Source organism: Sinocyclocheilus rhinocerous, unplaced genomic scaffold (assembly GCF_001515625.1).
Source record: "Sinocyclocheilus rhinocerous isolate Xijiao unplaced genomic scaffold, SAMN03320098_v1.1 scaffold688, whole genome shotgun sequence".
In the NCBI taxonomy this organism is placed as follows: Eukaryota; Metazoa; Chordata; class Actinopteri; order Cypriniformes; family Cyprinidae; genus Sinocyclocheilus; species Sinocyclocheilus rhinocerous.
Window position 1 is genome coordinate 583,864 of NW_015651641.1, and position 10,915 is coordinate 594,778.

A 10,915-nucleotide genomic window follows, 5' to 3' on the forward strand; every position below is an offset into this window, starting at 1 on the left:
AGAAATGTAGCATTACATCACTTGCTCACCAGTGGATCCTCTGCAGTGAATGGGTGCCATCAGAAGTGAAAAGCTGCATGTTTGTAAGAAACAAATCCATCATTAAGAACCTTAAACTGTCGCTTCTGGCCAAAATATGATTTCATTATCCATAATAACGCTTCCTCCAGGGAAAAGTCCATTCTCTGTTGTCAAAATCCACCTGCATATTTGTTTAGAACAGTTTTTTTTGCTTGCAAAAGGTGCTTGTTCTGTGCATATTTCTCTCCTGATTCAGACGAGACGACTTTTTCACTGGAGAAAGCAATGCTATGGATTAAGGACTGGTATTTTAGCTGGAAAAAATGCTTTGAAGTTAAAAACATCTTAGTAATGATTTAATTTCTTATAAACACACAGGTTTTCACTTCACAAGATGTTAACTGATGGACTGGATTGGTGTGGATTACTTGTGGATTATTGTGATGTTTTTATCAGCTGTTTGGACTCTCATTCTGACGGCACCCATTCACTGCAGAGGATCCATTGCTGAGCAAGTGATGTAATGCTACAGTTCTCCAAATCTGTTCTGATGAAGAAACAAACTCATCTACATCTTGGATGTCCTGAGGGTTGAGTAAATTTTTAGCTGAACTATTTCTTTTAAGTATGCTAATTGTACTGAAACTTCTAAATTTGTCTCATCTACCACATCAGCATGAAGAAAACAACACTAACTGGCGTATTTGCTACAAAGACATAAAACTAATTCATATTAAGATGCCTTCCAGTTACTCGATCTCCTCTCATGAAGCTCAGTCAGTCGTCCAACTCGAGGCCAAAGTGACTGTACAAGTCTCGTGTGGTCACTCCACGCAAGCCGGCTGCAAGAGACACAGAGAGACAGTTGTCTTGTCAGTGGTCACATGGGGGGCAATGACGTGGCACAGACCCCCTCTGGCCCTCAGACCAGCTGAAGTCACAGTGAGGCCGGAGCGGGCAAGAAACTCAGCATGCTGGGAGTCTGAAAGGGTCCATTATATTACAGAACGCAGCGATAATACCAGAGGATGCCATTATCATAATCCTGACACTAGAGAGAAATGGCAAGCGTATGGACGCTGTAACCCACTTATATGCGTGGGATGGGAGATGTGTGTAGGCCACAAGTGTTTATGGAAAGAATATGAACAGTTTAACATGGTATGAAATGTGAAATATTTTATATTGAAGTTAACAGCCCAACATAAATCATGGTTGCGTTCACTATTAAACACATGATAGTTCCATCAGGTCTTACCTAATCTGCCCAGCAGAGTTTGTGTGATGTCTTTGATGTCATTGTATTCGTGCAGCAGGTCTATGTGTTGATCCAGCTCTTGTACAACAAATCCTCTACAAACACAAGAACAGAGTAACACAAGCTCAGTTTGATCAGACAATAAATCACAACGAAGCACTTTCTTTTTTTAGCTAGTATAACAATGTAATTAACAACAAAGGACCAGATTATTTGAGATGCATTTTAGATATTTGATATTTTTTATCGATTACTTTAAAGGTATAGTTCACCCAAAATGAAATTCTGTCACAAATAATCACTGTTTTACTTAAAATGTGACTTTATTTCAAGTGTTTTTAAAGTGTATGTTAAGTTACTTTAACCCTGTAAAGCCTGATATATGGAATAATATTCACAAAAATCAAATTTTTTGAAATGCAATGGTTTATTGAACATTAAAAATATATATAAAAAGTCAAACTTTTATGGCTCATACAGTATGATATAAGAGAATATGCAGCTCATTCTCAAGGAGGAAAAAAAACATGTCAATTTTATTCAGAGGCACAAACTGAGCAAAAATATGACATTTTTAGTTGCTGATATTTAAATGGACAAAAAGTGAGATGAAATTCTGATAGCTTGTAATGTAAATTAATGAGTTCACTCTATATTTCACAATAATATGTCTTTGTAAGATGATATTTAAATGCTTAGTTTTATGATAAAAGCTCTGTAGTTTCAAAACATATGATGCAATGCAATACAATGATGATTGAGAGACGAACAAATAAACATTCCTTAAAAGCCTGATGATCATATTTGATACTCACTGATTTTTCTAAAAAAAAAAAGATGTTTGGATAATCAAGTAAACCTAAGTTGCTTCAGTACTGTAAGTGTTCATCTTGAAATATTACTAGCAATATAGAAGTTATTCTTTATAAAAAGAATGTTTACTTTATAAAAGTCAGTAAAAAAATCACAACAGAAAGACACATGAAGGCATGCGGTGGACTGCGTACAACAAGTTTCTCAGCCAAATTTTGATCATGTTAATAATATAGAGTTCTGAAAAATTTGCATATCCAGTATAATATTGTAGGCTTATAGTGGGTTAATAGTGCTGCTTTTGTTATTTTGGAGCTTTACAACCCATGTTCATTTTCACTGAATGGAAAAAAGTGACCAGGATATTCTTCTTTGGTGTGCCACCCAAAAAAAAGAAGAAAATAATATATATATATATATATAAAATCATGTAGGTTTGGAGTGACATGAGGGTGAGCAAATTTTAATGTATGGGTAAATTATTCCTTTTAAAATTGCATATGACTGCTAAAACAACTCTAATGGAAGCACTTGACATCTTCCACCTTAAACTGAGAAAAGATTTCTGAACCTAATATTCCATACTATCTTCAGTATGAACATACAACAGCATAGTGCATCTCTTAAGCCCACATTCACTACCTACTCTTTTTCCAGCAAGGCGATCTCTGAATTCAGCCGATCAAGTGTTTTCTTGAGCTCTTTGACTTCTTCCTCAGGGCACACTGGAGATTTCACCATATTAGGCTTCTGAACCTATGACAGACCACAGACAACTCACCACACTCACCGCATGCAGGTATCATGCATATTTTGTAGTTATCAAATTCCCATGAACAGTGCTTTGTAACAGGTCAATGCATCATGTAACAGGCTACTATTCTGGTAAAATCACATAGGATTAATACAATAGTCCTCTGAATACACAGGACTCAATTAAAAGACTTTACGTACTGGAGATTTAAAACCTGAATTGACGCTCCTGGCGTTACATCTGGAATCTGGAGGTCTGTATGGAATGAACAAACGTTGCTATTCATGTTAAAACAGATTTGTATTGAACATTTGCAGAGTTGCTGTATTTGTTTACCTTCTTCTTAAGGACACGCCCCCTTGTCTTGGCGTAACTTTGACGTGCGCATCATCAACAACGGATTTGGCGTTAATTTCTAGATCCGCTGTCGCATTCATTTCTTCCGAAATTCACGTTTTGTGTTCAAACTCGGAAATTATACAATTTTAATGAGCGAACATCTGATTTACGCGAGTTCTGAACGTTTAATGAGACGCGCGTGAGTCTGTAAAAAGTCTCTTGCCGTTTCTGACGAATAAATTCCCGCCTTGTTGCGTCATCATACGTAATCGCTCTGATTGGTTCGCTCAGGTATGAGCTTTTTGATTGGTCCAGTGATGCACTTCCAGTGCACGCCATTAGATACAGTGGAAACGTGTTTTTTTTTTAGTTCCATCACAAACAAGTACAGGGCAAAAAGTAAAATGCAAATATAAGGCAATGTTGTACAGTTTAAAGCATGTAAAACAGAATAACAACAACAAAACATCAAATGAACGTAAACACACACACACACACACACACACACACACACTAGGATAAAACAGTGCTATATAATATTAGGGCAGTTACATAAATTTGAAAAGCTTTAGAATTTTTACAAGCTTCTTATTTTGTGATCTCATATTAGAAAGGGGTTCAAAATATAGCCTATTTTAAGATCAGTGTTGCAAAGGGTAATATATGATGGTTTCTTTTGCATTATTTTGGACGTATGAATATAAAACTTTGCTAAAATAATTAACAGATCAATAATGTAGGCTAATTTTGTTTTTCAGAAAAATATGGGCTTTGAAAACAAAGTAAAATATTATGAGGTTCTAAATTAAGGGCTTTGTTTGTTTATTTATTTGTTTATTATTGTTTTTTTGTTATGTCTATTTTAAAGTCAACCCAAAATGAAATAGAAAAAGGGCAATAGAAAAGTAAATGTTCAATATCTTCAACTGATATGTTACATTTATCACAAACAATATGAATATCTCTGCTAACAGCTGCATTTACAGGATAACCTCTGTGAATAATTTTGTAAAGTACTTCTATTACTTCATTAGAAATAACATATTTATATGGTCATATCCAAATGCTATGCCAAGATATACAATGAGGTTGAAGCCATTTTGATTTACATGGAGGACTGGATCCGACATAAAGAAGTTTCTTATAAAACTGTGGAAACAGATGTTGTTTCTGGGTTTCTGTAAAGAGGAGTCAGAAACAAATTTACACTTAATTTTTTCAGTTGTATTTACACTAAATCATTTTGGTCTCTAATTTGATTCATTGTTTTAGAATGTTTTCACAAAATTATTCAAGCGAATGACAATACGACTAAAATTCTTACTGTTTTGGGAAAAATTTCAAATACATAAAGTAACATTAAACTGTGAACGTTAAAGTTTGAGAAATAACTAAATAATGAAATAACGTGTATGATGTTGCAAATCAAAGCAGTTCCATATGTTGTCATTAGATGGCGGCATTTCACAATGAATGCAAAACTATAGGAATATTAGGTGAAGATAAGTATTAAAAAATTCCCAGTAGATTAAACAACAACAAAAACAGCGTTCATAATGAACATAGATCTAGCAAAACACTGCTTATAGAAGTAAAAGTGGGGTTTATTAATTAGTGTTTGTATACTGATGATGACATGACCTCCTCCTACTCAGACCTGCTCTTTCTAAATCACTGCATGCAATTAAAAAGTCCTTTAATTTGATTAACAAAACTGTATAATGTGAAAGGACAGAATCTTACTCAGTACGTCTGAAGGGAATACAGAAAGTAACCTTTAGACAAGAACTACAAGGAATAAAATAATAGATAAAATCACGTAATCACTATGTAAGGTGTTGCTATGTGGTTGCTAGGTGTTTTGAGTGTCTTCAGAACAGCTTGACACAATTAAAGTTTGAGAAATAACTAAATAATGAAATAACGTGTATGATGTTGCAAATCAAAGCAGTTCCATATGTTGTCATTAGATGGCGGCATTTCACAATGAATGCAAAACTATAGGAATATTAGGTGAAGATAAGTATTAAAAAATTCCCAGTAGAGATTAAACAACAACAAAAACAGCGTTCATAACGAACATAGATCTAGCAAAACACTGCTTACATGTGTATGCAGAAGTAAAAGTGGGGTTTATTAATTAGTGTTTGTATACTGATGATGACATGACCTCCTCCTACTCAGACCTGCTCTTTCTAAATCACTGCATGCAATTAAAAAGTCCTTTAATTTGATTAACAAAACTGTATAATGTGAAAGGACAGAATCTTACTCAGTACGTCTGAAGGGAATACAGAAAGTAACCTTTAGACAAGAACTACAAGGAATAAAATAATAGATAAAATCACGTAATCACTATGTAAGGTGTTGCTATGTGGTTGCTAGGTGTTTTGAGTGTCTTCAGAACAGCTTGACACAATGTAATGCTGTAATACACATCTGAAGTGTGTGTGTAGTGAGATTTAAAACGCTTCTGTGAGAAGACTTGAGTTTCAGAGGGAGGAAGAGGAGGTGGTAATCTACTGTGTGCTCCAGAACTCCCCTGACGTTTAGATGTAGTTATCGGGGAAGCTGTTCAACTTTATCACCTGCACTGCCAGTGTTTCAGAGTTTCTGCTGCACGGGGACACACAGCAAGAGGGGAGTGTTTATCACTCGTGACATAGCTGGAGAAGAAATCATTCAAGTCTTTCAGTTCATAATGATGATATGGACTGGAGACCCATCTGACAGGAAGGAGACACAACTGTTTGGTTCATGGTTAATTCTATTGTTTTGGCTATTGCTGTGAATCCTTATGCTATCACTTCACACTACTGAGGTGAATCTGACAAAGACTTATTGTCTGGGTCAATAAGAAATAAATTTTTTGCCTAATTTCAAGTTAAAACAAGGGTACAAATTAACAGCAATATATGTAAATATATATAATAAAAGAATACATATTATATAATAATAATAATATAAATAAATAATAACATAGTATATATAAAACGATGTATATATATATATATATAATTTTGTTATATAATATAATTAAATATTTTAAATAAATAATATAAAGATAAATAATATAAATATTTTTTTCCCTTTTGAATTTGGTTATAAATGTGGCTTGGCTTGTGGCTTTTTGTAAGATTTGCCCATTGAGCTGCATAAAAGAATTATTTACAAAGTGTTTTCATCTTTATGAATTCATGAATCAAGGAAGATAACTAAACAAAATATGGAGTGTTTTTTAATATAAATTCCCCAACACTAATTTATGATGTGACTTGTATGATGTATGGTTTCTGATGTAACCATATGCAACTAAGCAAAATATTTACCTCCTTTACTGTGTGCTGCAGGCTTACCTTGCTCAGGGCTGTTCGAGACAAACTGAGTCAGCGTTCCCTGGACACATCTATGTAATATCTGTTCAGAAGCCTGTGAGCTTATGGCCATTTCAAGAGCGGTCTATGCTTGAATGAGCAGTGTCAAAGGAAGAAGGCTTTAAATAAATAAATAAAAGGAAAAGGACAAATTAGTCCATTCAGCCGGCACTCCTGAGCCACGTTTATTTATTCTCTCTTTACACAAAGAGCTGGAGGAGAGGGAGTGAGTGAGGATGAAAAATCCTTCTCCCTGCCTCCAGATTTAAATCAACAAGCTCTTCACATCTCACACCAAACAAATAATACATTTTATTTTGCCTCAATAAACTCCCAATTTGCTGCTTATTAATAGGTAGTTGTTAAGTTTAAGTATTGGTTAGGTATGTGGATGCAGAATATGTGCTTTATAACTACTAATAAACAGCTGATATGCTAATAATAGGCATGATAATAAGCAACTAGTTAATAGTGAGAATTGGTCCCTATACTAAAGTGTTGCTGTCATGGTTGACTATAAAAAGACTGGCTGGTTAATGTGGTTAAATGAATTGACCATGCAAAATGAAATTCGGTCAACACTTGCTGAACAGTTTTTGAATGAGTATTCTTTTAATAAGTCTTTAAATGAAACGAATGCATAGAACTGTCTGTTTGGACTTGTTTCCATTGCTACATTGTTTTTGCTGCATTCACTCTTGAGCTGAGGTGGTAGTGTCTGAAATAAAAGCAAGGTAATGCAGAGAAAATTACTTCAGTTCTTTAAAAGGGTCTGTAACAATCTTAGAATGAAATGCTGATCAAACAGCTTCTTGATGATATTCAATATATTGTAGATCTCAATATTTATGTATTGGTTCTGAAATAGTTTTATGCAAGATGTAAAACATAAAACAAGTCACATTGCCATGCTGTTTTCTCTAAACTAACATAATAAAGAATTAATTGTTTTTATTTACCGTACATGTACCAATCTAAAAATACACAAGAAATACCTACAGTTTTCTGTTTCAGAATGAGAGTCCAAACAGCTGATAAAAACCTCACGTTAATCCACAAGTAATCCACATGACTGCTTGATCGTGCTTGATCTGTGCTTATTTCTCTCCTGATTCAGACGAGATTGCTTTTTCATCATCCTTATTCATAAAGGATTCATATTTTAGCCGGAAGCAAAGGTTTGAAGTTAAAACGCCTTGATGATGGATTTGTTTTGTTTTCACTTCACAAGATGTTAACTGATGGACTGGAGTGGTGTGGATTACTTGTGGATTATTGTGATGTTTTTATCAGCTGTTTGGACTCTCATTCTGACGGCACCCATTCACTGCAGAGGATCCACTGGTGAGCAAGTGATGTAATGATAAATTTCTCCAAATCTGCTCTGATGAAGAAACAAACTCATCTACATTGTTTATGGCCTGAGGGTGAGTACATTTTCAGCAGGTTTTCATTTTTGGGTGAACTATTCCTTTAAACTCTAAACTAATGTTTTTAGAAAACTTGACAGCCAAATATAAAACATGTTAACGATGCAATAAGAATAAATGTGCTAAATTAGGTCATCTGTATTCTATTTTATGCCTAAAGCTTGACAAAAGTCACTTTTCCCCATACACCACAGTCATCTTTCACTGTTGAGAAAATGGATTAATTATATTAATGACTCATCCTGCACCACACAGATTTTTGTCCAATCAAATGCTCTCAAATAAGAATGTCCCTCCCCCAATACCATCTGAGTCTGACAAACAATGTTCACAATGTTACTTGCTCAACTGAAAATGCTAGTAACTTAATTTCTCCTGAGCTCCACACATGACATGAATTAATATACCCACAACTTATTAATTTGTGACCATGTTTTATTATTTTATTAATTTGTTGACCGAATTAATTAGTACAAGTAGGCCACAATTCCATTAAAACGGCGGAACAAATTAATAAAACATGGCTACAAATGAATAAGTCATGCTAATTCATTCTTAAAGGGGTCATATGATGCGATTTCAATTTTTCCTTTCTCTTTGGAGTGTTACAAGCTCTGCAAAATCATATGACCCCTTTAATTGTTGAATGCATTGTTTTTTTCCCACATGTCATGTGCTCCATACTAATCACAATGTGACTTAATTTTAAATTGCCAACAACATAATCACGAATATATCTTGATTGCCTTCAGCACTCTTCTTAGGCAGAATCCAGTGCCTCATATGGAAAAGTTATAGATGTCGACACACATTTGCATGTTTATTTGCATTTCATCATGCTTGTAATTCATACAGCCAGCCACCTCTGAGACACATCTAACGGCTCATCCCTTGTGTCACTGTCAGTGACTGTAAAACACACGTCCGGCACACGCTCTCAACACCAGCTCTGTAAGGAGCCGAGGGAATGGAGAGAGGCCGAGAGATCACTAACAGAGAATGAGGTTCATCTCGGGTACAGATAATTCAAGGCATGTCATAAAACATCAATACTCCTAGTCCGGCCAGCACAGCTGCATGCTGGGAAATATTATGGCCTTAAATAATTCAGCACAGGAAGAAACTCCTTCATTTTCCAGGAAATTCACATCATCTATACGTTTTGATCAGTTTTCATTGATCTAAACATATACACACTGTCAAAAAGTAAATAATGTATGTGTTATTAATTATAATACAGTGTCTTTATTAAGTATTTTCAAACCCTTTAATTTTTTCCAAACGTTTGTGTGATTGTTATTAATTAACTGTTAATATAATATAATATAATATAATATAATATAATATAATATAATAAATGATTTGTATATTTAGAAATATTAATAATATAAATATAAAATATACTATCTTTGCTGTGTCATGAACAGTCTGAATACTAACACTAAAATGAATAATATAATAATATAATACAATACAATACAATACAATACAATACAATACAATGTAATGTAATGTAATGTAATGTAATACAATACAATACAATACAATACAATACAATAACAATACAATATAATAATGTAGTTAGTTCTAGTTAGTAACATAATCATTACATTACACATTTTAGGTAATATAATCTGACTACTTTTTGATTACTTTTAGATTACTTTTGACCTGACTTGTTTATCACATTGATTTAAATAACATAATCATGTACCATATTGATATAAAAAAACAAAACAAAAAAAAACAACAAAGAGAACGAGAAAGAAAATGTATTCCATTTGTTGTTATTAACAACACAAAGTACATTAAACATTACATTACGTCAAGGTTTCCCAGACTGGGGTTCATGAAGAAACTGCAGGGTAAATAAAAATGAATGTGTTCATCAGTAGTTGATACAATGTTGAAACGTTGAGAAAACACTTCTTAAAATGTAAATATTTTTTTAAATTATAGCTACCTGACTAGTGACTGGTCTGTGTGAATGTCCACAAAACTGGAAGATTTATTTTTGCATATAAGCGTAGGTTATTGAAAGGAACATTTAAACGAAGAATTAGGGAGAATCAATAAATTATGAATACTCTATTGCTATTGTGTAAATAATATGTAATCATGAAATCAATAAAAATGTAACTGTAGTCTGATTAGGAGTATTATAAAATGGAACATAGTCTAATTACCAGTACTTAATTTTTGGAATCTGATTATGTAATCCATATTACATCAGTTACTACCCAGCACTGAATATAATATAATCATATAAATATTCAAATTATATTTTATACATTTTAGTGTTAATATTCACACTCTTCACTATGACACAGCAAAGTTTAGCTCCTCTGTACCTGAATTGAATTGTCTCTAGAACGTGATTGGAGAGCCAGATTTACTTGATTAAACATGATTTAGAAACACACACATCTGTCTAAACTAGGTCCCACAAGACAGATGCTGCTGCGGTGACTTTGGCATCTGAAAGTCTTTGAGATTCAGCTCTGAAGCACAGTGAACCCACAAGACAGTGGACTGATGTTATCAGATACTCTCAATCCAATCTGACAGAGTGCACATCCAAAACAAACACAACCACAGCTTCTACACTGGACTGCTCCGCTGCAAAATGAAAGCAAACATGCATCATCTAAATAATTGTTGCATGGATATTAAGCAATAAAATAAAGAGAAACTGAAAACGGTAAGAAATAAATGTTTATTAACTTGTTTTGTCCATATTATATGCTAACAAACAGCTAAGAGCTTCAATAAGCATCTGACACAGTAGCTGATTGTTTTTAATTGTCATATGTTCAAAGAGTTTATCTTTTTTTCCCCCTCTAATATCTTACATTTCAGGTATTTTTCACATATTTTAAATGCCTAGTAAAACACACACACACACACACACACACACGTCTGGTTT

The 10,915-nt window shown here is 33.7% G+C and overlaps 1 protein-coding gene across 1 annotated transcript; it reads right to left on the bottom strand.

The window, feature by feature from the left end:
• Window positions 1–582: 582 nt before the first annotated feature.
• swi5 (SWI5 homologous recombination repair protein) lies at window positions 583–3,444 on the bottom strand. The gene is made up of 5 exons (XM_016518780.1): window positions 3,183–3,444; window positions 3,047–3,101; window positions 2,739–2,848; window positions 1,280–1,374; window positions 583–863 (listed from the first exon to the last, which is right to left on the bottom strand). Exons 1-5 carry the CDS (start codon window positions 3,281–3,283, stop codon window positions 799–801), a joined length of 426 nt encoding a protein of 141 aa, XP_016374266.1. The 5' UTR covers window positions 3,284–3,444; the 3' UTR covers window positions 583–798.
• Between the last annotated feature and the right edge of the window lie 7,471 nt (window positions 3,445–10,915).

Excerpts from the sequence above, each read along its gene's own strand:
- swi5 (XM_016518780.1), bottom strand. The coding sequence starts at position 3,283 with ATGAATGCGACAGCGGATCTAGAAATTAACGCCAAATCCGTTGTTGAT. Across the intron at positions 3,102-3,182 it reads GGCGTGTCCTTAAGAAGAAG|ACCTCCAGATTCCAGATGTA; the intron begins GTAAACAAATAC and ends CATTCCATACAG. Across the intron at positions 864-1,279 it reads AACTCTGCTGGGCAGATTAG|CCGGCTTGCGTGGAGTGACC; the intron begins GTAAGACCTGAT and ends TGTCTCTTGCAG.